General features: G+C 35.4%; 2 protein-coding genes across 2 annotated transcripts; both read right to left on the bottom strand.

The window, feature by feature from the left end:
* Nucleotides 1–1838: 1838 nt before the first annotated feature.
* On the bottom strand, nt 1839–14499 carry LOC117336774 (3-ketoacyl-CoA thiolase, mitochondrial-like). Its single transcript, XM_033897412.1, has 11 exons — nt 14421–14499; nt 12766–12941; nt 11925–12053; nt 9906–10022; nt 8602–8749; nt 7114–7173; nt 6387–6502; nt 5122–5224; nt 4680–4777; nt 4017–4171; nt 1839–3232 (listed from the first exon to the last, which is right to left on the bottom strand). Exons 1-11 carry the CDS (start codon nt 14434–14436, stop codon nt 3151–3153), a joined length of 1200 nt encoding a protein of 399 aa, XP_033753303.1. The 5' UTR covers nt 14437–14499; the 3' UTR covers nt 1839–3150.
* A 7371-nt stretch (nt 14500–21870) lies between these two features.
* On the bottom strand, nt 21871–25711 carry LOC117336773 (ribonuclease kappa-A-like). The gene is made up of 2 exons (XM_033897411.1): nt 25562–25711; nt 21871–24651 (listed from the first exon to the last, which is right to left on the bottom strand). Exons 1-2 carry the CDS (start codon nt 25637–25639, stop codon nt 24424–24426), a joined length of 306 nt encoding a protein of 101 aa, XP_033753302.1. The 5' UTR covers nt 25640–25711; the 3' UTR covers nt 21871–24423.
* Between the last annotated feature and the right edge of the window lie 1092 nt (nt 25712–26803).

Raw genomic sequence — 26803 nt, 5'->3', positions numbered from 1 at the left:
CCTCTCTTCGGTATCACAAGGAAACAAACACGAACATATGTATTATATTTATCCTGTAACTGCCATCACATTGTCGGAATACACCCACCATATATATTTTTGCTGTATACGGCAGTGACGGAAAACGGCTGTATTTTTTAATCTTAGCACATGCGTCAATTCGACTGACCTACTTCCAAGCGAAACAACGTTAAAAAGGCGAACATATTTGGATCATTGTTGATACCGTTTCACTTCAAAATGATTATATTTTACACGGTCAGTGTCTTAAAGTATAAGCTGTATTTTTGGCTCGGGACAGAAAGGTTAAGTGGCTCGCCAAGTTTGTCTTGATTTACCCTCACCAAAATACAGCTTATATTTTAAGACACTGACCATGTATTCTCTATATATACCGCAGCCTCACACACACGCACACCCACACATGTCGCACACGAATGAGCCCATCATTAAATGACTTTGCTTTTGATTTGACGTTAAACGTACGCGCACTTTTAGGAATTTTGTTCGAAGGGAGGCAACCGTTATATAAGTTGTGTAAAAATGATGGGATGTCAATCAATATTTTTGAGTCCCTCTTTAAAGTCATGGAGTTTACGATATCTATGTTAAAAACCATATGTCTAGTTTTCATGGAAACGAATTTAAAGTGAAATAAATGAATTGAAAAAATACCTGACATTGTTTTGGTTTTAAGTCTAATTACCGTAACTAAGGAGATAATGACGACTGTTTCCCGCCAAAGATAGCGATGTTGACGACTATTTCCCGCCAAATATGGTGATGTTGACGACTGTTTCCCGCCAAATATGGTGATGTTGACGACTGTTTCCCGCCAATGATGGTGATGTTGATGACTGTTTCCCGCCAAGGATGGTGATGTTGACGACTGTTTCCCGCCAATGATGGTGATGTTGATGACTGTTTCTCGACAATGATGGTGATGTTGATGACTGTTTCCCGCCAAAGATGGTGATGTTGACGACTGTTTCCCGCCAATGATGGTGATGTTGACGACTGTTTCCCGCCAAATATGGTGATGTTGACGTCTGTTTCCCGCCAAGGATGGTGATGTTGACTGTTTCCCGCCAAATATGGTGATGTTGACGACTGTTTCCCGCCAATGATGGTGATGTTGACGACTGTTTCTCGACAATGATGGTGATGTTGACGACTGTTTCCCGCCAAAGATTGTGATGTTGACGACTGTTTCCCGCCAAAGATGGTGATGTTGATGGCTGTTTACCGCCAATGATGGCGGACTGTTTCCCACCAATGATGACGATGTTGACGACTGTTTCCCGCCAATGATGGCGACAATCTTTATTACATTGTACCGATATAAATAATAATTGCCATCGATTTTCAACATTTTAAAAAATCGCATAATTTTCAAGGTAAAGGGACTTCCATACCTTTTTTTCACTACCTATTAAATCAGTTAAAACCGACAATGTTTTTTGTGAGGAAATATCCGATTCTAGGTGTTTCAATGGCAATATTTTGTGAATTTGGTTCCAAATTATCAAACAATGACACGTATGCATGTATTTAGTAAGGTAAAATTGATATACATGCGTGATTTGCGTCTAGTTTTGATATGACTGAATGAACAACAGACGTTGATGTCAATCTAAGTCCGTTTTAAAGGTGTACTTTGTTCATACACAATTTCTGGCAAATCTGCCACCTTCAATTATTTATTATGTATAATTTCACATGTTTGGCTATCCATTTTTTTATTTTCATTTTTTTTAGATATTTTTCCAGTTTTCTGAGTGAAACTGAGACAGGTATAAAAAAAACAAAAAAAACAAAAAAAAAAACAAAAAACTTAGTAAATTTGATTTATAGAACATTTTATTATATAAACCTCCAATATATTACAGAGTTGATTGATCACTTTGGAAGTTATGTATCTTATGAGTGACAGTTACATATGTATAAATAACACACTTTCACACAGAGTCCACTCGCACTGGTTATACGATGAACATCCCAAATCACACACACTTATCAAAACCACTGTAATTCACTTAAAATTTCAAACTACAGTGAACATTTTTTATGATATCACAGGTCAACACAGTTACAATGCATTTCACCTGCCTTATCAATTAATACTATCAGCCTTATCGCTAAACCACATGTATCTTTGAAATTCAGAAATTTGAACAGAAATAGATATTCTATGTAATTAATTAACCCTAGCTGCAGGCATATTTGGGGTTATATACTTCTATTCTTTTAATCTTTAATATCTTCTAAATTTCAAGATATTGGAAAATATTAATCGTTATTTCCGAGATCATATATGTGATATGCAGGAAACCCCTGATAAAGGGAGAAATGTTTTGTAAATACACAGCAAATCTGACACAACCAATTAAAGCAGTTCATATTTATCTGTCTACATAATGTAGAGAAATATTTCCCGAACAAATAAATAACCTCACATTATATATATTTCATCATTCTTTGAAAGAATCAAGAAATCATAATTTTTTTTGTCATTAAATATTGTGTCATCTTCATCCACAACCATCAGGATAAAAAACAGCCCCATTAAAGCCAGCCCAACCCTCCAATCCAATCAGCACTTTGTCTAGCCAGCACTTTGTTTAGGAGGTCATGACCCCTAAAATTTAAATATCACTTTTGTTTCATCAGTTTGTAACATTTAACAATTCACATATTTCATTAAATTTTAAACAATTGGGGTACAAAATGTAAATATTTCCACCGCAATAGATATGTTAATTTGTGTGTATTGCCGAACACAGACAATATTCTTTCATGTAAATTTCACGTGAAATTTCAGAATTTCACGTGAATAGGACAAAAATGTGAAATTCGCGTGAAATTTTTCATGTGAAATTTCACATGAAATATGAATTTCTTCATGTGAATTTCATGTGACTTTCACATGAATTTCGCATGAAAAAATCCACATGAATTTCGCATGAAAAAATCCACATGAATTTCGCATGAAAAAATTCACATGAATTTCACTTGAAGGAATATCGCCTGTGTACAGTGAACTTTCTTCCTGATTCAGTAAAACAAAAATTAGTGAAATTATCCACACTATTCTCCTGTCCATTGTTCAATTGTTATAATGCCTGGCCGTCCCAGTCAATGATCTCGTCATTATGCCTTCTCCAGTATCACAGTAATTCCCTGGCCACCTCCAATGCAGGCTGATCCAAGACCAATCTTTTTACCTTGACGACTGAAAAAAAAATAAAACAAATGTAGCAGAGCACATAATTTATTAAATTTAAATCACTGCCTCCGCTAGGGATCGAACCTGAGACCTTTGGTTTACTAGTCTTACGTTCAACTGATCGAGTTAAAGAGAAGATCTCTCTAGCCGAGTGGTATATTGTGGCTAATATTTACCAGGGTTACACAAATATCATCAGAAACCTTTGACACAAAATCCTGAAAAAAATCTGATAGCTAATATAACTATATTTCAAAGTATATCTTTGTAAACTGAATCTAGCAAAAGTATGTGTTATTTACTATCAGGGAGTTTTATTTTCCAAAACAAACATGAGAGAAATGAATGCCATAAAGTTTGTAGAATATATGGGCAGAAATATGACCTTCACCTTTAACCGTTGACACCGAGAGTGATTGAAGTGACATGTTGTACATGTAAGTCACTATGATCAGGAAAACCCACACAGTAAGTAATGATAATACAATTAGAAAGATTTTTAATTTGTGGGGGATTAATGTATAATATGGATGCTTACATTTCTAATTCAGTTCTAGAATAAAATTCATTACTTTAAGAAATGAACTCAAGGTCCTTATATTTTTTAAATATTCCCTATTCCTTTTCATGTGTAGCTGGAAACACTTCCGAGTTTTGAGAATTTAAAGCATAACTCAAATGGTTTCATCCTGTGTGGACCATCTTAATTAGGCTTTACTGCTTCAAGGACTAAAACAAACAAAACAAAACTATAATGGACGCCATCCCATGGCCAGATCTCTGTACTTACTGAAGTTCATGTGCGATGTGTCCGGTGATCCTGGTCCCTGAGGCTGCCAGAGGGTGACCGAGAGCGATAGCGCCACCGTTCATGTTGGAGACCTCTGGGTTCAGACCCAATTCCTTCTGAACTGCGAGGTACTGGGGGGCAAATGCCTCATTTACCTGGAAATCCGAGTGAAGTCATAAGCAACAGAACATTTCATCAAAGCATATTCACAGAAATATTCATAACACATCAATTTACCTAAAGATGTGGTGCATATTTCTTGCACCAATTTGTATTTTACCCTCTTTTCTTATGGAAAAAATATGGAAATTCTAGTACTGAACAAGTAATATTACATTTGATATCAAAGACATTTAAGTTGTACTATTCTGACAGAGAATGAACTATGATATGGTCACTTATTTAAATCCTACAAAGAGGGACTTCCAAATTAATGTGCTAGGGGAACTGCTTAATTCAGGACAAAAGAATAACAGACCTTAAATTAATGCACAAATAAGGTTGCTTTGAAATATTTTGATCAAACTTTTAGATATGCTCCATAAACTATCGAACATTGAACAGAAATGAAGAATATTCTCGTTTGGCATAGATAATAACAATTACGACCACTTGGAAGAAGAGATTACCTATCGCGATGTCACAATAAACATGTTTACTTACTTCAACAATATCCATATCCTCCACACTTTTGCCTGCCGCCTGAAGAGCTGCGCGAGATGCAGGGGCGGGGCCTATTCCCATGATCTTGGGGTCACAACCTGTCAATCATACAAATTTACAGTCATTCACATCCATTGTGTCTAGCCATGATACACAAAAAATCTACCATCTCTCTCAATCAGCATGAATTAGTTCAGTTGTTAATTCTTTGTAATAAGACAGGGCTTTTCGGGGCCTTTAATGGGCCCCGCTCCAAAATGAAATTATTTCATATTTAAGCCAAATTCCCAAAATTTGCAGTTTACTCATGGAAAAATCTTTCCCAATTAACCAACTTTCTTCGAAAAAGGAGACAAAAAGGCCCCATCCCAAACCAGTGAGAAAAAGCCCTGTACCATCTCTGAAAGTGTTTATTTCACAAGAAAAGTATTTCAATTGTCACCTGAAATTCCGTAAGCGACAAGTCTGGCAAGTGGTGTGAGGTTGTACTTCCGCACAGCTTCCTCGCTGGCTACAATCACAGCTGCAGCCCCGTCACAAACGCCCTGGACACCCAGAATGTATACATTATTAGTCTGTACTATATTAGACATACCTCCTTAATACAACCAGACGACAACAAACACTTCCCCAACTCATCCAGCTCTCATCGAATTGATGAAACAGTTTCCACTATACATCATACACCTTAATTTGGAATTACTTTCTTAATGCATGAAGATGTTACACTTCCGACAAAGAATAATTACGATTAATATGAACAAGAATAGCCTATTGTATATGTTCTCACTTCATCTTTAAAGGGGCATTCCTTCATTTGAATAAAGTTTAGGTCATCAAAATTGAGCTTAATACTAGAAATGCGTATTTTTTCCAAGTAGTAAAAGTTACAATCCTTACATATACGGCAGTTTTACTTTCAAGATAAACCAAAGATCTTCGATTATTAAGTCCTGAAAATTCTTAATTTGACCCGAAATATCACAAATTATCGCAAAGACATAAAGTATTTGTATACGATACGCCTTTTTCTTGTACATTTTGGCGCTAGTTTCATTAAATATAGACACAGATACTCATATAATCATTGTTCTGATATAGATTTCATCAATAGAAATTGTGCATGTTTTCTGATGCCGAATGAATGATGCCCCTTTAAAACTTCAGAGTTGGTAAAAAATTAATTTCATCCAAAACAAATTCTATCTTGCTCAGCCTTTATACTTTGTAACATTTGGCCTTATAAACGACCATTATTAGGGCGATGTATTATTTTATATTTGTTGATGTTAAGTAGATATGTTTCTATACTGTGGGTGAAATTTCACACATTTGAACAAGTCTGGTCTGGTTTCATTAATGTTCATTAACTTAAAAGAAATCCCAAAAAATTCCCTTAAGGCATGATTGGATTTAAGAAAAATCTCATTTATAAAACTTCGTTAATGCTTTGGTGTTTTCCTATGGAAAATTCTAATAAAAAATTTTGTAAGTTAAGGAATGTTGATGAAACTGATTCCTGTTTTGCTATATTAATATATGTGTATACCATGGGCATCTGACAGGGTGAAATAGCACCAGTAAAATCACAAATGATAATATATGATTTCCAGTCAAGTCAAAAGCTCTTGTTTTAAAATGTTAAGCCATACATTAGATAACACATCGCCAACAATAACACTGGTCATATCTAAGTGAGATATATACCGAAGCATTGCCTGCTGTCACTACTCCGTCCTTTTTAAACACTGCAGGCAATTTGGCCAGTCCCGCCGGGACGGTCTGAGGACGCGGGTGTTCATCCACACTGAAGGTTTCTGGTCCTGTATATCAGAAATATCAACACAAAATTATCAGAAATATCAACACAAAACTCAGAAACATCAACACAAAACTCAGAAATATAAACACAAAACTATCAGAAATGTATGAAATATATAAATCTATTCCTCATTAGGGCTATTGCATTGAAATGTCTACCTGACCCCAGGCCTCCACAATAAATCACTTCTATCCATGGTTGGATTGCCTTCCCATTACTTCTATGTAATTTATCAAATAAATTCTATAGGTGGTACCCCTTAACTAAACCTGGAGTCCAGGGGTGGGGTAGATGTTTTACTGGAAAAGCCCTTAGGATTTTGGTCAAGGAATCTAAGGTAAGGCTTTGTGTCACATCGACAACGATGTAATAACATTTATATATGTGAATATAGACATATTTTGTAATTGTTGATATAGCATGCATACATCATAATTTTTTCAACATTAATAAAAGTCAGTTTTAAGTCATACTTAAAACAGACGTCAAACTTTAGAAAATTTGAAGGGATTATTAACGCCACAATGAGTAAAAGTTACTTACATATTACTCAGACTGACCACACAGTGAAAGGTCTATAAAATATAACCCTGATCTATTCTGCTCCCTTACCTTTTTTGCCTTTAAGTGTCAGTGGGGCAATCTCTGCATTAAATACACCACCGTCTTGTGCTGTAAGCATAAAAAACATTTCACACAACTAATATTTCTTCTGATCATGCCTAATTAATCATTTGTTTAAAAAGAGTCAATGATACAAGGTATCTTAAAACTTACCATTCTACTGTAAGTACTGGCCCCAAATCATGATACTACAAAGGGCAAATTTTTTCACATTTAAACTAAATGACTGGAAAATTTAAACAAGATGACCATCTTGGTGACAGGCAAGGTCACTATCTACTTTGCCGTCGATGCTATCCTAATTTATTTAGAGTGTAACTGAAGACAAGAGGCAAAAAAGAAAAGCTGAAACGAATTTCCTAATTCAATATCTGAAAAGAAAAGCTGAAACCTAGTTTCCTAATTTGATAACTGAAAAGAAAAGCTGAAATCTTGATTTTCTCATTGACTGAAATGAAAAGCTGAAATCTTGATTTCCTTATTAATTGAAAAGAAAAGCTGAAAACTTGATTTCCTCAATAACTGAAAAGAAAAGCTGAAAATTTGATTTCCTCATTAAACTGAAAAGAAAATCTGAAATCTTGATTTCCTCATTAAACTGAAAAGAAAAGCTGAAAACTTGATTTCCTCAATAACTGAAAAGAAAAGCTGAAAATTTGATTTCCTCATTAAACAGAAAAGAAAAGCTGAAATCTTGTTTTCCTCATTAAACAGAAAAGAAAAGCTGAAAACTTGATTTCCTCATTAACTGAACAGAAAAGCTAACAAATTGATTTCCTAATTAACAGAAGAGAATAGCAGAAAACTTGATTTCCTCATGAACTGAAAAGAAATGCTTGAATCAAATTTCCTAATTAACAGAAAAAAAAGCTGAAACCTCGATTTCCTCATTAACTAAAACGAAAAGCTGAAAACTTGATTTCCTCATTAACTAAAAAGAAAAGCTGAAATCTTGATTTCCTCTTTAACTAAAAAGAAAAGCTGAAAACTTGATTTCCTCATTAACTAAAACAAAAAGCTGAAAACTTGATTTCCTCATTAACTAAAAAGAAAAGCTGAAAACTTGATTTCCTCATTAACTAAAAAGAAAAGCAGAAATCTTGATTTCCTCATTAACTCAAATGAAAAGCTGAAAACTTGATTTCCTCATTAACTGAACTGAAAAGCTGAAAACTTGATTTCCTCATTAACTAAAAAGAAAAGCTGAAAACTTGATTTCCTCATTAACTAAAAAGAAAAGGTATAAACTTGATTTCCTCATTAACTAAAAAGAAAAGGTGAAATCTTGATTTTCTCATTAAACAGAAAAGAAAAGCTGAAATCTTGATTTCCTCATTAACAGAAAAGAAAAGCTGATAACTTGATTTCCTCATAAACAGAAAAGAAAAGCTGAAATCTTGATTTCCACATTAACTAAACAGAAAAGTTGAAATTTTTATTTCTTCAGTAATTCATTCACTTGCTGTCGGTACTAACCTTCCTTCCAGCGTGTCTGTGACTGCAGAGCATATGTATCACAGTCCTCGCGACTGATGTTGTACTGCATGGCCAGATTCTCCGCCGTGATGGCCATTGGCATTTTTGTGTATGTGTCTGTCAGTCCACCCCAAAGCGTATCTTCAAGCTGAAAGTTAGAATCAGGACATTCACATTTTAATATTTATCATCTGTATTGTTTATGCATCAATTTTTCATAGGATATTTCATTAACACAATGTCATGTACGTTAATTAGAATGAAATTTGCAAGTACCGTATCTAACTCCTAATAGTACTGATGCTGACATTTTTTTTCATAATTGACTAGTTGTAACGATTCACCGATGCATCAATGTATTGGATGGCAGAGTGGTGCACCGATGCATCGTCTATCCTTGATTTGTATCGCGATACTTGAAAATGTGTAGTTATCTCCCTTGGCCAATGTTAGCTTATGTTTTGAAGTGAACAACATGGCTGACAAGGCCGTTCCAGCGGCTTATAAAGCTGCCTGTTGGAGTTCTTTCAAATCAAAATTATCTAAATTCAAGAACGCTTCATGGGAAACAGACAAAACAAATGGTTTTTTGTAACAAATGTAGACAAAGACTCTAATATTCCAGAAATTTAAATACCACAAACAAAACATGACTACTGTACGATAGAATACCAGATATCTGATACTTGTAGGTCATCAGTTTCTCATATATAGTGATATGTATTGTATTGTGACACCTGTATCATGATATGAATCGTATCGCTACCAAACTTGCTATCATTAACTCATTTAGAGTCTATAAAAAGACAGCTAAAATGATTGGACACTTCAATACCAGAACAACTATTTTCAGCTCAAGATCCAAGGACTTCAGAAACCGACATGTAACAATACCACAAAACATTAGGACTATTAACATTATTGTAATAGAGAAAGAAAAGACGATAAATAAATTGTATAGTACCTACCAAGGTATAGTATTATACAGTAACTCCACAAAAACACCAGGGCCGATTTCGTTTTTGCGGTCCAAACGGTTAGACTACTTGGACCGGTGTTGTTCGTTTATGAAATAAAGACGGACCTGGTGATTTTATATCGTTTTCAGACGAGTCTTGACAAAGACTTCCAAGGCCTGTATTAACATTTGCAGGTCCGTCGAGATATTTGTTTTAAATGTAACAACTGACGAACCAAATTGTCTGTATGAACAAACAGGCCCCAGATGAAATAACTGATGATCATGTAAATCTACCGTTTACATTGATAAAACATAGACATAAAAGATTACTGCGAGTTCTGACCTGGATAGGTTTTCCCAAGGTGGTTCCAAAGCGGATATCGCGGACTGCAAACGGAGCCTGGCTCATGCTCTCAGTTCCTCCAGCAAGAACAATCTCACTCTCACCCAGCATGATTTCCTGAAAGCAATTAAACATATCATACTGACAAAGCTATACCATCAATAAACAAAAACTAACTAACCAGATAATGCAATTTTTCTATTTATTATATAATTAGTTATTGTGCTGGCCAATGTTGTGATTCATTCAAATCTTATTGTACGATTTGTACATCATGGTAATGTTAAGGGTTATATCGAGTTATCAATAGTTGTTGATCAATATACTGATAAGATCAATGTCAAGTGAGTATCAATTTAGACTCAAGTCCTGGAAAGTTATAATAAGGATTTGGGTTAGTGACTGATTTTCTGCATCTTATTCTTTGCCATATGTTACAAACATTTTTTTTAAACGAACAAACAAAACACAAATATAATTTCAGACTCATGTGAAAACGAAACACAAAATAATATTATTGACTTCAAAATTTGCATATGTTCTAAAATTAAGTTTCTTTTAAAAAGTCTTTTACAAAATGTGATATTACGTTTTTCTGTATAGAGTACATCACTGGGCCATAACTACTTACCTGTGCTGTTTTACGTTTTTCTGTATAGAGTACATCACTGGGTCATACCTACTTACCTGTGCTGTATTACATTTTTCTGTATAGAATACATCATTGGGCCATACCTACTTACCTGTGCTGTATTACATTTTTCTGTATAGAATACATCATTGGGCCATACCTACTTACCTGTGCTGTATTACATTTTTCTGTATAGAATACATCATTGGGCCATACCTACTTACCTGTGCTGTATTACATTTTTCTGTATATAGTACATCACTGGGTCATAACTACTTACCTGTGTTGTATTACATTTTTCTGTATAGAATACATCACTGGGTCATAACTACTTACCTGTGTTGTATTACATTTTTCTGTATAGAATACATCATTGGGCCATACCTACTTACCTGTGCTGTATTACATTTTTCTGTATAGAGTACATCACTGGGTCATACCTACTTACCTGTGCTGTATTACATTTTTCTGTATAGAGTAGATCACAGGGCCATAACTACTTACCTGTGCTGTTTTACGTTTTTCTGTATAGAATACATCACTGGGTCATAACTACTTACCTGTGCTGTATTACGTTTTTCTGTATAGAATACGTCACTGGGCCATACCTACTTACCTGTGCTGTATTACAATTTTCTGTATAGAATACATCACTGGGTCATAACTACTTACCTGTGCTGTATTACATTTTTCTGTATAGAATACATCACTGGGTCATAACTACTTACCTGTGCTGTATTACGTTTTTCTGTATAGAATACATCACTGGGTCATACCTACTTACCTGTGCTGTATTACATTTTTCTGTATAGAGTACATCACAGGGTCATACCTACTTACCTGTGCTGTATTACATTTTTCTGTATAGAGTACATCACTGGGCCATACCTACTTACCTGTGCTGTATTACATTTTTCTGTATAGAATACATCATTGGGCCATACCTACTTACCTGTGCTGTTTTATGTTTTTCTGTATAGAGTACATCACTGGGTCATACCTACTTACCTGTGCTGTATTACATTTTTCTGTATAGAATACATCATTGGGCCATACCTACTTACCTGTGCTGTATTACATTTTTCTGTATAGAGTACATCACTGGGTCATACCTACTTACCTGTGCTGTATTACATTTTTCTGTATAGAATACATCATTGGGCCATACCTACTTACCTGTGCTGTATTACATTTTTCTGTATAGAATACATCATTGGGCCATACCTACTTACCTGTGCTGTATTACATTTTTCTGTATAGACTACATCACTGGGTCATACCTACTTACCTGTGCTGTATTACATTTTTCTGTATAGAGTACATCACTGTGCCAGAACTCTGTATAGAATATACATTGGTATGTATAACACTGGGCCAGAACTACTTACCTGAGCTCCGTTGATAACAGCTTGGAAGCCTGAGCCACACAGCCTGTTTACACAAAGGGATGGAGCAGCCTCTGGTACACCAGACCTCAGACCGACGTGTCGTGCCAGGTATATAGCATCTGTAGATGACTGTTCAAATATTCAAAAGTTTTTAAATGACACGGAATAACATTTATTGTGTTATTTTTTTTTAGATGTTCTTGGATTACTACTTTGCTTCTTCCAACCAATTTATTGCCTCATTTTAACAAGCATGCTGGGTGTTTCTAAAGCAATACCTGTCCCCAATCACTCCCCCCCCCCCCCCCCCCTCCCTCAGCTAAAAATAGTCAGTTACTTTGACCCAAAAACCCAGAAACTTGATCTGTAGCTACTTGCAATTGTACTGAAGTTACATACAAATTTTCACCAACATACCTTGAAACATGGCTAAGAAAAGTGTGGAAAACTGAGTGGACAGACTGACAAATGGACAGACAGCTGACAGATGGAAACCTATATATAGCCCCCCCCCCCCCCCCCCCCCCCCCCCGTTTCACGGAAGGGACTAATAATTCAGGAGATTGCTTAAATTGCATCTTCCATGACCTTCAAATCTCTGCACTAATACATTTGGAAAAGAATAACTATTATACCAGGACATGCGCTGTATAAAATTAAAGTGACCATCAAAATATTTCATTAAACAATATACATTAATTTGAATTTCAAATAGGACATAATATTTTTCTGTTAAGTAGACCTTGTGCTACCTTCTTTCTTTCAATATCAAACGTATACAATGTATACAAAACATATATGAAGAAGTTGACATTCCACCCTCAGCTGAATGAGTTCTTACCTGTATTACGTTCCCTATGATGACAGAGCTGACATTCTCGGGGTTCACATTTCCGGCCGCTAGAGCTGCCTTCGATGCCTCTTCCATCATGGCAGTAGCCGACATGCCTTTCAGTTTGCCTCCAAACGTCCCAAAGGCTGTTCGCTTGGCAGCCACGATAAACACGCCATTTACAGCTGGAAATCAAAACAGAATTTCTTTGACCTTTGAACACACCTCAGCTAGTACCTATTGTCTTCAATACATCAAATATATTTAAGAGAAACTCAAGCTCTCTCCCTTAAACTTTGCAATGTTGTTAGAAAGCAGCTTTAATTTTACATGATATTCCTTCATAAGAGACAATGTACAAGAGGCCAATTGGGCCTGTATCGCTCTCCAGGTTTTTTCAGCCAATATCAGGTCTCAGGGTTTCTTGGTTATAGAGAAGTCGTCTTTTAAAAATTTCAACATATCTTATCTTTGTGACCTTGAATGTAGGTCAAGGTCATTCAATTGAACAAAAATGGTATCCTTTTCCCCCAATATCAGGTGCCCAGGACTCTTGGTTATTGAGAAGTCATTAAAGATATTTGACCTCAATGTCTGTCAAGATCATTTATTTGAACAAAACTGGTAGCCCTTCACCCAAACATGCTACGGCCCAAAAGCAGATCTCTGGGGTTATTGGGAAGAAGTTATTTTATGGGAAAAGTTGATGTACAAGGACGCCACACCACAGTATAAGCTCACTTGCTCTTTTTACAGGTGAGCTAAAAAGAAGAGCGTTTATAGTTAGTAGTAGCAAGGGGAGGGCATAATACAATAAATATGCGATGTAACTTACAGTATTGCACATGTGCATAAGTTACAGCTCTGTATCCAGCTCTACTACAGAAAATTTAGTTACCTTGCCAACTCCAGCTAATAGAAGTTTCCCTTTAAAATGCATATGTACACACAAGTTTAGACTATACTATAGCTAACGGCCATGTTACACGTTGCACAAGGGAATATATTCAATCAGAGACATATATATATATATGTACTGTATATATGTCTCTGATTCAATATACATGTCTGTCTCTGTCATCCATACTAAAAAATGCTTATTTTTATCGATGAAGATTTTTTAAGACTAGATAATTTGTAGGCTACATCTTAATTCAATCACAGCTCTTAAAATAGTAGATACATGTATGTATCTGTAATTTTGGCATTTTTTTTAAAATTAAGAAATCAGATAGATTCTAACGTTGTTGTTTTCTGTTTATACTTTCATTATTAAAGTGTTAAAGTCATGGTTATAAAATAAAACCACTGACAAAAGATCATGTTAACGTGCCTGCCAAAACACAAATACTATATGTCGATATTGTGTGATTGTGGTTAGCATATGTTTTCTCCTGGACATTTCGGCCCGCAAGATTTAAGGTACAAATATTGTCAGAACTTGGATCTACAGATTAAGAACTTGGAAGTTTTGCTGACAGTTAAAGGGTCAAAGTCCAAAATACTGACTGGGCAGTGTTTGCCTATATGTGTGAGTGTTACGTTTAAAATACAACTGCATATCAACTATCACTTTTGTTGAGAGGTATTTTGGAATTTAATTTGTACATGTTTGCTTATTAATCATTTCTTCTGAAAGTTACAACCGGCGAAATGAAATTTACCTCTTGACAGCGCCATGTTGAAATCTTGCAGTAAAGGTGGACTTTGATTGGCTCTTTGAAAAAATGTCAGCGTGTTCGATTTGCATACCAAAAGTTGGGCGCGTTCGAACTAAAAACATAGCAGCACTCGAAGTGATGTTTAATTTTGATTTTCAAGAACACCCCCCCCCCCCCCTTCTTCATTCATTCACAAGATAAAAGTAGATTTAAAAATTAATTAAAACTATTCATGTCAAATCAAATAAAAAGATATTTCATAGTTGATCAAATACTATATAATGTCTTCTTTGCTGGATTACTTGACCAGGCTGTAATATGGACGCAGAGATTCAAAGTCCCTAGTTTTAGGTACTCTTACATTATTTACTTATATCAGTGCTGTATGAAAAACATAGAAATACCTTCTTTCTAATGGCATAGCGAAAATGTGAAAATCTTGTAAGTTTGTTTAAATTAATCGATATTTGAGGTCCCCTTTTTAAGGGAAACTACAGACAATGGCCAGCCATGCAATGTCTTGCCACCAGGTCCTTTCGGACAGTTTTCCATTGGATAGAAATGACTTTATTGAGGCCATACTTACAGACCTATCTAAGGTATTTGTTTTGCCTTGACGCTGATAACCAGCTTTCGGAAACAATGGGAGAAAATAGGAAATGGTTCCACTACATATGAAAACACTGTGAAGGGAGTACCTCAAGGCTCCATCGTGAGACCCCTACTTTTTTATGTTCATAAATGACATTTTTACGCCGTAAATGATGCAATATTGTTAAATTCTGTTGACGACAATACTTTATCATATGCAAATTCTTGTCTTTAGATATTGATAGAAGTTTCAGAAAGGGAAAGCTCAGATTTAATCAAATCGTTTGATGTAAACCAGATGCAGGCAAATCCAGATAAATTTTAGATACTCGGGTCTTTGATATAGGTAAACAGACTTTTGAACAGAAATGGGTAATAACAGTATTCTGTATGAAGAATCTTCAAATTTCCTCCATGGAGTCGAAATTAACTAAATGTGTAGCAAGGCATCTAGATAGATCAATGAATTGAAACGAATTGGACAACACCTAACTTTAAAGGCCGAAAGCCAATTTATAGCTTTTTCGTTTTATTAAATTTTAACTTCTGTCCCTTGGTTTGGCACTTCTGTAATAAAAGTATTACTGACAAAATCGAGAAAGTAAACTATAGGACACTGGAATTTGTTTTCCCAAATTTTTATTCAAGTCATGGTGTCTTATTAAGAAAACCACAGACAAATATGTTATATGTGGAAAAACTGAGGACAATAGCAATTGAAACTTTTAAAATTATCCATGGAATATGTCCACCTTATCTAGAAAATCTGGTGCAAATTAATAACAATGACCATTATTCTGTCAGGTATGGTAACATGTTAAAAGTACCAGTGGTATGAACAGAACGTTATGGCCGAAACAGCTTCTAATACGTCGTGGCTGTGGATGTTGTCAGTTTCAGAGCATGTATGGGAACCTAGAACGACCAAACCTGAAGGTGTGCTGTGTGCAAAACTGTCATGTCGTAAATCTCCTTCTTTTGCTTTTTGACATCTTATATAAATGCTTTGCATGCCTTTTCACTACTGACTATTCGACATTTCACATTTTGAAGTAGACATGGCAAGGAGTGTGGAGACGGACACCGAAACCATTAAAACAAGCTAGGGGTCATCTCAAAAACACTTTCCGTTCCTGCTCACCTCCATGCCAAAATCACAGGGACTTGGTATGAGTACCCAACCAAAGATACATATGCATATGTATGGACCGTGGGTTTGGAATTAGTATCGAGTCCTTGTGGTTAAAACCACAGGGGCTTGGCACGATTTTCCAAATGATGGTCCATATATATATGTATTATAGTGTCACTATAATACATATATATATGGACCATCATTTGGAAAATCGTGTCAAGCCCCTGTGGTTAAAACATAGCAATAAGAACCTTTCTCCGAATGATCTCTAATATATATATTTTCCGACATGAAACACTGTCGAATAACAAGAAATATCACGACTGATAACCGACAAAAGTGATATTATTGTACATTTATTGAATACATCAAACTGACGTATCAATTTTACAGAGACTTGTCATTCCTTACCCAAGGTCAATATATACACGTATCAAAGATAGATAGTACACCTGTTCACCTCCTAGGAGAGAAAGCCGAACAAGTGCTTTTAGAATTGATTTACATTATGTTACGATTCGCTAAACATGCATCTTTCTCATATATCAACGGAAAGAGAAATATTTGGTCTCTCCGACAAGCTAGTTATGACAACGAATTCGAAAATTAGGCAGGCAAGTATGTCACTAATGAGTAGCTATATAATCCATGGAAAACACACAGATCGGATCCTAGTCGTTCCGTTAAATACTGAGATATTATCATGTTCCGTCTGTGGTACAAACATCGCGTTGAAATCAATAAGCCATGTGGATTTTATGCATACACAAATAGCCATATTGACAAAAACTTACAAATCAAATATTCAATGAAACCTGGATGAATTCAAAAAGTTTGAATAATTCAAAGGCATATTCGTAAAATGAAGATTTATCGCGTTATAGGTAGCCTTTGGTGCTACCATGGTGGTGCATATCTGCAATAACTGACAGATGAAATCTGGATGGCCAGGTTACAACACAGAATTGCTGAATTTACGGCTCGCTGACTGGAGTGATTTGTGATTTGCCTGATGTATATGATAACTCAGATAGTATAGCATCGAATATGAGCGCAATGAAATAACTATTGAATGTAAATATCAAGATTTATCAGGATGTGCGCCTATGAACATATAATTACATACTGATTGTGGTTATCAATTATCACATATCTTTGGACCGTGTTTAATATATCCAGAGGTGTCTCCACTATTTAAACCATTCTTATATACTGCCACTGCATTTTAGGGTACTTTAGGGTACAATCATCCCATCCTTCAGTTTTTGGTATTTCGGACATTGGACTAACCGATACTGGGAAAATGCTGATTACAGAAACAAGAAACACTTAGAATTGAAGAGGCATTGTTTCCAAACCCGAAGGCAATAGAGAGGGAAGAGAGCATGGCGCTGTGAGAAAAAGCAAAGAGGAAACTCAGAGGCCAATAATGCCATTTGCCAATCCAAGGGCCAAGTTTAAACAAAATTGAGATATTGGGACATTGAGATATCGAGATATTGGGACATTGAGATCTCGAGATATTAAGACATTGAGATATTGTGACATTGAGATCTCGAGATATTAAGACATTGAGATATTGAGATATCAAGATATTGAGATATCGATATATTGAAACATTGAGATATCGAGATATTGGGACATTGAGATATCGCGACATTGATATATTGGGATATTGAGACATTGATATCTCGAGATATTAAGACATTGAGATCTCGAGATATTGAGATATCGAGACATTGAGGTGTTGAGATATTGAGATATCAAGACATTGAGGTGTTGAGATATTGAGATATCGAGACATTGAGGTGTTGAGATATTGAGACATTGAGGTGTTGAGATATTGAGATATCGAGACATTGAGGTGTTGAGATATTGAGACATTGAGATATTGAGATATCAAGACATTGAGGTGTTGAGATATTGAGATATCGAGATATTGAGACATTGAGATATCGAGATATTGAGATATTGAGATATTGAGATATCGAGATATTGAGACATTGAGATATCGAGACATTGAGATATCGAGATATTGAGACATTGAGATATCGAGACATTGAGATATCGAGATATTGATATATTGAGATATCGAGATATCGAGACATTGAGATATCGAGATATTGATATATTGAGATATCGAGATATCGAGACATTTAGATATTGAGATATTGATATATTGAGATATCGAGACATTGAGATATCGAGATATTGAGACATTGAGATGTTGAGACATTGTTGGTCGTTATTGCAACTACTTATGACATAAATGTGGACGACATGAACCATTTCTATCAGAAGTTGCACGTATCTGATACTGTAGCTGGGAAAGTTTATCATCATGATATGCTTATTAGTATTTGCGACATGGATGCCAAAATTGGTTACAGACCAGAGCTATTTGAGGAGAGTATAAGAAGCTACGGGGTGGGTATGAGGAATGACAATGGGGAGGGGCTATGTGAATGTGTACGATGAACAACCTCGTGATTGCGGGGACGTTATTCTCACACACATACACAGGATGACATGTTTCACTGAATGGAAACACAGAGCCAAAATAGATATTATTTCAGTCAATAAAAGTTTAGAGCTTCATTCAGAGACACCATGCAGGGTATAGAGTTGCGGACATTGACAGCGACCTCATACACAACTGTGAAATAGTAATTAAAGAGAACATAAAGTTAGAGAAAAACAGAATGAAATATGATAAGTTGAAAAGAGAAGAAGTGAGGGAACAATTTTGCCTTAAACTGAAAACAAAATAGATTCCGAATACTAACTAAGTACTCCAAGGAAGAAGAGCAAGCACAGGGAGATCAGTCTTTAGTAGTGATGAATAACAACATAGAAAAAGCCTGCAACGAAACAGCAAAGGAAGTACTTGGAGGGAAGAAAAGGGGTTTATCAGGAGAGGATGATGCCATTTTGGAATACTTAAAAAATGGGAGAAAGGTACAATAGGCATTAACTATAAAGCCAACCAGAGTACGGAATGCAATGATAAAGATCAAGAACATCTCGAGATTAAAGAGGCTTGCCCGCAGAGAGATCAGAACAATTGGCTAATAGAAAAAGATTTTTTACACATGACAGATTGTTGGAATTGTTGAGTTTTTCATTTTATTTTCCTTATAAAACGCTGAAAAGTGATATTAAAACCTCATTTTTAAATATTATTTATTTAATCGCAACCCGCAATAAGTCCCCGCTATACAGTGGAGTCTAATTTGATTGACACATCAAAGAAACAAGCACGTGCACAGTGCCGCACAGTGATAACTTCAAAGGCAGCGGCGATTTACAAAGAAGATTTGCCGTTATATTCCATACATTTCCCTCTCAGGTTGAGTTTTAAAACGTCTTTTAAATACATATTCTGTAATTGTTTTCAAGAAATAAAGTCGGAAAGCCTCTAATTTTGTCACATAGAAACGTGTACTGAAGTTTATTTAGTGATCGGAGATGTGCCGTTTACCGGTCCGTCTGCGGGTAAGCCTCTTTAAATAACGTAAGAGAAAACACAAAATTGAGATCCAATTATCGTCAATAACCGGTAAATGTTAAACCCTGAATATACAGGAACAAATAATTTCAGATATAAGTAGCCCACGTGACATAAATATATTCCACCAAGGTCATTCATGTTAACACATTTGATCTGCCTTCATCTCAGCACGTGGGCCTTTTGGAAATGCAAAAGATTTGATTTCAAGATTTTAACATTTTTGGCTCATGCTGCTTTGAAAGAATGCAAGGACTTTGTCATTCATTTGAACAAACTTGATAGTCTCTTATCCCAGCATGCTACTGGCCCAATAGCATGACTCTTGGCATAGCCGTTTAAGGGCGTTTTACATACATTCGACCCATGTGACCTTGAAAGTATACCTTTGATCCCTGTGACCTTCATAGGAAGTCAATTCATTCAAAGGGAGTTATTTCGAGTGAGATTTCACACAATTGGCCCATGCTACATTTGAACAAGCTTATTAGCCCTTCATGGCAGCATGTTACTGGCCCATTAGCATAGTTCTGGCCCTCTTAGTTAGTAAGAAGTTGTTTTAAAGGAAAAGTTGACACATGAAAGTCAGGCTATGCTCTTTATAAAATTTTGGAAGATGAGCTTAAAAAGATGTGAAGTGTACAGCTGGCCAGAATCCACGCTTGAAATCACAACGGTTGTGATCACTTACCGTCTCCCGTTGTGATCACTTACCGTCTCTGTAGGATACTTTATTGGAGAACATCTAACTTTTGAATTTCAATGACTGTGGTTTTGACTCTAGATACTCTCATATTACAGTCAAATAAATCGGTACAAACCGTTAGTATGTAGCCCCCCCCCCCCCCCCCCACCCACTACAGGCCGTGACTCAAGAGATACTCTCAACTACAGGCCGTGACTCAAGAGATACTCTCAACTACAGACCGTGACTCAAGAGATACTCTCAACTACAGGCCGTGACTCAAGAGAAACTCTCAACTACAGGCTGTGACTCAAGAGATACTCTCAACTACAGGCCGTGACTCAAGAGAAACTCTCAACTACATGCCGTGACTCAAGAGATACTCTCAACTACAGGCCGTGACTCAAAAGATACTCTCAACTACAGGCCGTGACTCAAGAGAAACTCTCAACTACAGGCCGTGACTCAAGAGATACTCTCAACTACAGGCCGTGACTCAAGAGATACTCTCAACTACATGCCGTGATTCAAGAAATAGTCTCAACTACAAGGCTGTGACTCAAGAGATACTCTCAACTACAGGCCGTGACTCAAGAGATACTCTCAACTACAGGCCGTGACTCAAGAGATACTCTCAACTACAGGCCGTGACTCAAGAGATACTCTCAACTACAGACCGTGACTCAAGTGATACTCTCAACTACATGCCGTGACTCAAGAGAAACTCTCAACCACAGGCCGTGACTCAAGAGATACTCTCAACTACAGGCCGTGACTCAAGAGATACTCTCAACTACAGGCCGTGACTCAAGAGATACTCTCAACTACAGGCCGTGACTCAAGAGATACTCTCAACTACAGGCCGTGACTCAAGATAAACTCTCAACTACAGGCTGTGACTCAAGAGAAACTCTCAACTAACGGCCTTGCCTCAAGAGATACTCTCAACTACAGGCCGTGACTCCAGAGAAACTCTCAACTACAGGCCGTGACTCAAGAGATACTCTCAACTACAGACAGTGACTCAAGAAATACTCTCAACAACAGGCCGTGACTTAAGAGATATTTTCAACTACAGGCCGCAATTCAAGAAATTGTCTCAACTACTGGCCGTGACTCAAGAGATAGTCTCAACTACAGGCCGTGACTCAAGAGATACTCTCAAGTACAGGCCGTGACTCAAGAAATTGTCTCAACTACAGGCCGTGACTCAAGAGATACTCTCAACAACAGACCGTGACTCAAGAGATACTCTCAACTACAGGCTGTGACTCAAGAGATACTCTCATGTTACAGGCAAATGACGAGCACAAACAGTTTTCCTGTATTCTCCTAGTAAATATCATTATGGGCGGATACATTAGACAATAGACAGGTCTTCATGCATTGGCCCATCAAGTAAAGCTCCGGTCATGAAGACAGAACATGTTGTCTACAAGGAACTCTTTACTTTTTGAGATACTGGAAATACTAAGGTCACATATACCTTTAATCTAAATTCAATATTGGAACGACAAAAAATAAACAAGACATATTTTTCCATTAACATACATAATTTAATTAAATCCTCACATGACTGATCACAATAGGGTACCAATTAAACCTTGCTACATACACCAATTTAACAGTCATACCAATGGTTCTATATCAGATAAAACCTGATATTGGAATCACGGCAACTTTCAAAATCAAAGATTTATAATTCAAATTAAATAAACACAAAGTGACAACATTATTTAAATAATACCTATAAATCTCCTATTCACATATCCATTCACTGACGGTAAAAACAAACATACAAAGAAATAACATATACAACCATATATAGAAATTTTATGTGTATAATTTTAACATAAGTACCAAGTATACACCAGTGTGCATTTTATATATAATAAACATTGTTCTTTCCAAGATAAAATCTTTTTGATTGTTTGAATTGATTTCCTTCGACATAAAAGATTTTTGATAATTATATCCACATCTTTACTTAATTATATCTCGGAAAACAATCGCAATCTGCCTCCAAATTCATATTCTTAAATTAATTCTAATGTCAAAGCCAACTCCATATCAATATTTTAGGGCCTAAATAAAAATTTCGCGCAAGATTTGATTGACCCAAGTGATATGATTATTTAATGCATGATGATCAAATCGCACAACAATGGACTCAAAATTATCATGTCTGTCTAAAATGCTCAGCAGCAAGTTAAATCATACATTAGGGAAACAGAGAAAATGTTGTTCATATTAACCCTGTAATCAGGTTTTGATGAAAGTAACATTAACGACCTTCATTTTGAGAACAGTAAAACAAAAACTTTCCTTTTTACACTAGCTCTCTCGCTCACCACTATATGATATATATATACTCTGGGTTAATGTAATACATTGGCAATACCTCATTAATTAATCAAATTATCTAATTCAGACATTCAATTTCTCTACAGTGATTTCTTCATCTTCTTTTTCCACATATACTCTTCCAAAAACTTGTCATTTCCTTTTTTAGGAAATGTCACTTTTCAGAAAATAAATGAATATCATTTTTTTTTTGTAAATGGGTATGACTTTTCATAATCTAGGACAAATCTTTTCAACAATTGCATGACTAGGCCTAGCGAAAGTCAGTTTGTTATTGTCAATACTATTTAGTAACCAAAAATGCATAATTGTCGATATGACTGTTACAACATGGACTATGTTAGATGTACAGTATTGTGATTTCTGTGGCATTGAATTGTGTAGCATGCACATTTGTGATTGACAATTACAACAGAATGGGTCTACTGGGTTCCTTTCCTCTTCATCATCTTCCAAAAGAAGTAAATCCTCTACATCCCAAATCATACAATAATATACCCCCCTCAGGAAGTGGACACAGTCCAGCAGTATTTAAATATGTACAGCACTGTTTAACATCTAAATGTATCTACACAAACTACAGATACATATATAGGACTAGGATTTCAGAAAAGGTCAACTCGCTCGATATGCATTTATAAACTATAGTTTTTACAACTAGCTAGGTACCATATTTGACCTAAAAAGCACAGTGTGTACTCAGTGAAACCATTTTCAAGGAAATGATTGTGAAATCAGAGCTGGAGGACAAAGAAAAGAAAGATGTATCAAGAGTACTTAAGTTTTCTACATATAGCTGAATATATCACTACCTATAACTCTTCATACCTGTTCCTGTTTCTGGTAGAAACAAAGATACTGTTGGAAGGCTAGGGTTGTTGTGATTTCACAAGTAAAATTTATTCATTTTTGAGGTGATATCATGTAGAACATCACTAGATGATGTATTTACTAGTTGGTCATCAGGCATTTAAATGTATCAGTTTTAAAGTGGCCAAATAAATTTAGGAAAGAATAATCCTGGCAAAGATTGATAAAATAGTTGAATGTTTAAAAGAAAATATACTAAAATTTGAAATAAAAAATCTAAAATTTAGCCATTTAACCTATTGGCTTGGTATTGTAATGCAGAGAACTATCGTGACATATCAGTGAGGAAGTGGCCATGGTTTTATGGATTTTGATTACCGGTAAGTACACTGATCCTTTTTCACAAAAAAAGGTGGGTGTGCTTATCAGGGCATGTGTGCTTAATAGGTCAAATACGACATATAAACTACGGTTGGTAAATCACGAGACTCAAACTCGAGTTTTGGTCACAGGAGACAATGTTTCAGGAATGTTTTAACATGAAGTAATAATCTTACCAGTGCAGATTGGTCATAGTATTAATGTTAAATTTGATAAATCATAAATACAACCAATACTATTACTACATTACATACTGATACCAGATTATCATCTACAAAGTATACCCTGGTATTATGTTAGATTTTCTCACAGTTGGAATCTGGAATTTAAATGTCAATTTTTTAAGAAACTTGCAGCTCTATGTGTAGATCCTAATTCCCTGTCTTTTTTCTTTTCCCTTTCTTCCATAATGTGTAGAATGTCAATATGTTCTTGTGGAATTTGTTTTAACATGACAAATGTTTAATTCCAGATTATTAATTGGATTTGTGGTAAGATATTCATCATGGCTCCAAGTTTGTTCACGGCAGGTTTATGACATTTCATAACTGGCTTTGGCGTGCATTCTTTGTTGACAACAGGAAAAGAAGAAAAAGAAGACGTAAATGCCTGCAGCAATGAAACAGTTGAGAGCGGTCTGCTCATATTTTTCGTGTACATATGCCATGCTGTAGTTCTGGTGTTTCCATTCGTCTTCGTCTTTAGGGATGTCCTCAAACAGTGCTGGACTGTGAATCTGGAAGAAGGCTCCAAGTATAGCCTGGAAGTATATAATATATAGAATCAAATTAGGACTGTTTTTTGTATACAATACATCTTTGGTAGACCAGAATGGTTAAAACAAGTATTGTCATATAGCTATATACTTTAAGTAAGATTGATAATTCTGCAAATAAATCGTCCACTTGCCTATTCACAACAGATCTCTCCTAACCTGAGCTTAGACATTAGACATAATGATAGAAACATTGTGAATGTTTATAATAATTACAACATTAAGATCTAGAGCATTTCATATTCAAAGGGAAAGATAAGATATAGCAAACAGTAACATAAATAAAAACCATGACAAAAATGGTTCTGTTTTAAAATGTAGTATCTGATACTGGCATTATGATAACACCTGACAAAAGGACCATGGGGAAGGCACATAATGAACATTTCAATTTCTAGCACAAAAATCAAAGGTGATCAAACATTTGATTGGTAATTAATATATAATCAATATTAAATCTTACATTCCAAAACGGTGAGTTTTCAGTTAATTTGTCCAAAATCGTATAAAACTCATTTCATATCAGGATAGATATTAAAAGGTGTTATAATAGGAAATTTCTTGTGCAAGAATTACTATAACTGTATTACGCCTAAGGCAACGATAAATATAATTGCAACATGGTATACGTAAATATTAATTAGCATTTATTAGTTTACATGGTCAACATGCAACAAATGTTAAAGATGTCGTGAGAGACCTGTCCTATCAACATATGTGAAAATATCTAAACGACTTCAGCCAACAAAAAGCACCTGTTCTAGTAATGACACTGGTTATAACTTGTGATCTTGTGACCGAGTCGACGTGTTTGTCATTCGCGATTACATATGTACATTAAGTTTCATTATTTTATAATTTCTGAGAAATACATGGCCAATATCTATGCACTTACCAACATAACTATTCCCCATATGCTGATGATTGTGCAGCATATCGATAGTTTGGGACCACAAAGCGGACACGACACCATTTCAAAATTAAATCTGTCAAATTCCTTCAGCTCCAAGATCAGGAAGTGTACGGCGACCTTCACATTGAATCATGTGACGACTGTCTCGCAGTAAGACGTGATCGACTAGGTATTTATTTGTGAAATTAAAAGAAGAAATATTTTCATGTATTTGGAAAAGGCAAAATAGACCCATGGAAGCTTTTAACTTCTAGCCTTGTCAAATAAGGAAGTTTTCATCTTTTGTCTTATCTGTAACTAAAAATTAATAAACAATTTTAGACATAAATTCCCGATACATTAAATTCAGTCTTGTTTTCGTCACCGGAAGTTGTTTTTTAAGCGCTTAGTTTGAGAAATTAATACTAATATATCTATATACCAGAGACATATATGTATATATGTCTCTGTATATACTAAAGAAAGTCACAGAACTCATGGAATTAGCAAAAAAAAAATGTCATGTTTAAAACGAATGTGATATGAATGGGAACAAAAAGTTTAGTGGAGGGTGATTTTTAACAAGAGCTAACTTGCAGTAGAGAAGAGAACAATAAATCAAAAGTCTGGTTAATGTCAGATCTATGTCGGTAAAGGCAGGTGTCGCTGTAACGTTTGTATTCCTTTATAGTGCTATTACTTAGTCGTTTAAGTGACGTCGTATCAGTGATACATGTAACATGTAAGTGTAGCTTATATTTAGTAGAACCTAGTGCATTCATATGGAACGCCAAATTAACATATTCAATAAGATAGGTTCAATTCAATTAGAGATAGGTTCAATTCAATTGAAGATAGGTTCAATTTAATGAAAGATATGTTTAATATTATTGTACCTATCTTTAAGTAATTAAAGATAGGTACAAATAATTGGACCTATCTTCAAGTAAATTGAACCTATCTTCAAATAATTGAACCTATCTTCAAATAATTGAACCTATCTTCAATTAATTGAATATATGTTAATTTGGCGTTCCATACATTCAACCGGAGGTATCCTGCGACATTCAGTGATATCATTTAGAAGTTTAAATATGTGATTTCATTTAATGAATATCACATAAACGACTAAAAAGTGATATAAAAGTAAAATGGCGCCCATGTTAATTCTAAGATGTTCTGATAATGTCTGCTCCCGCTAAAAATGTAGGGCGCCGTAAAGAGTATATGTCGGTAATCTAGTGC

This window comes from Pecten maximus, chromosome 10 (assembly GCF_902652985.1).
Source record: "Pecten maximus chromosome 10, xPecMax1.1, whole genome shotgun sequence".
Classification (NCBI taxonomy): Eukaryota; Metazoa; Mollusca; class Bivalvia; order Pectinida; family Pectinidae; genus Pecten; species Pecten maximus.
The sequence above is the reverse complement of the archived record's forward strand: the minus strand, read 5'-3'. Positions and strand labels throughout refer to the sequence as shown.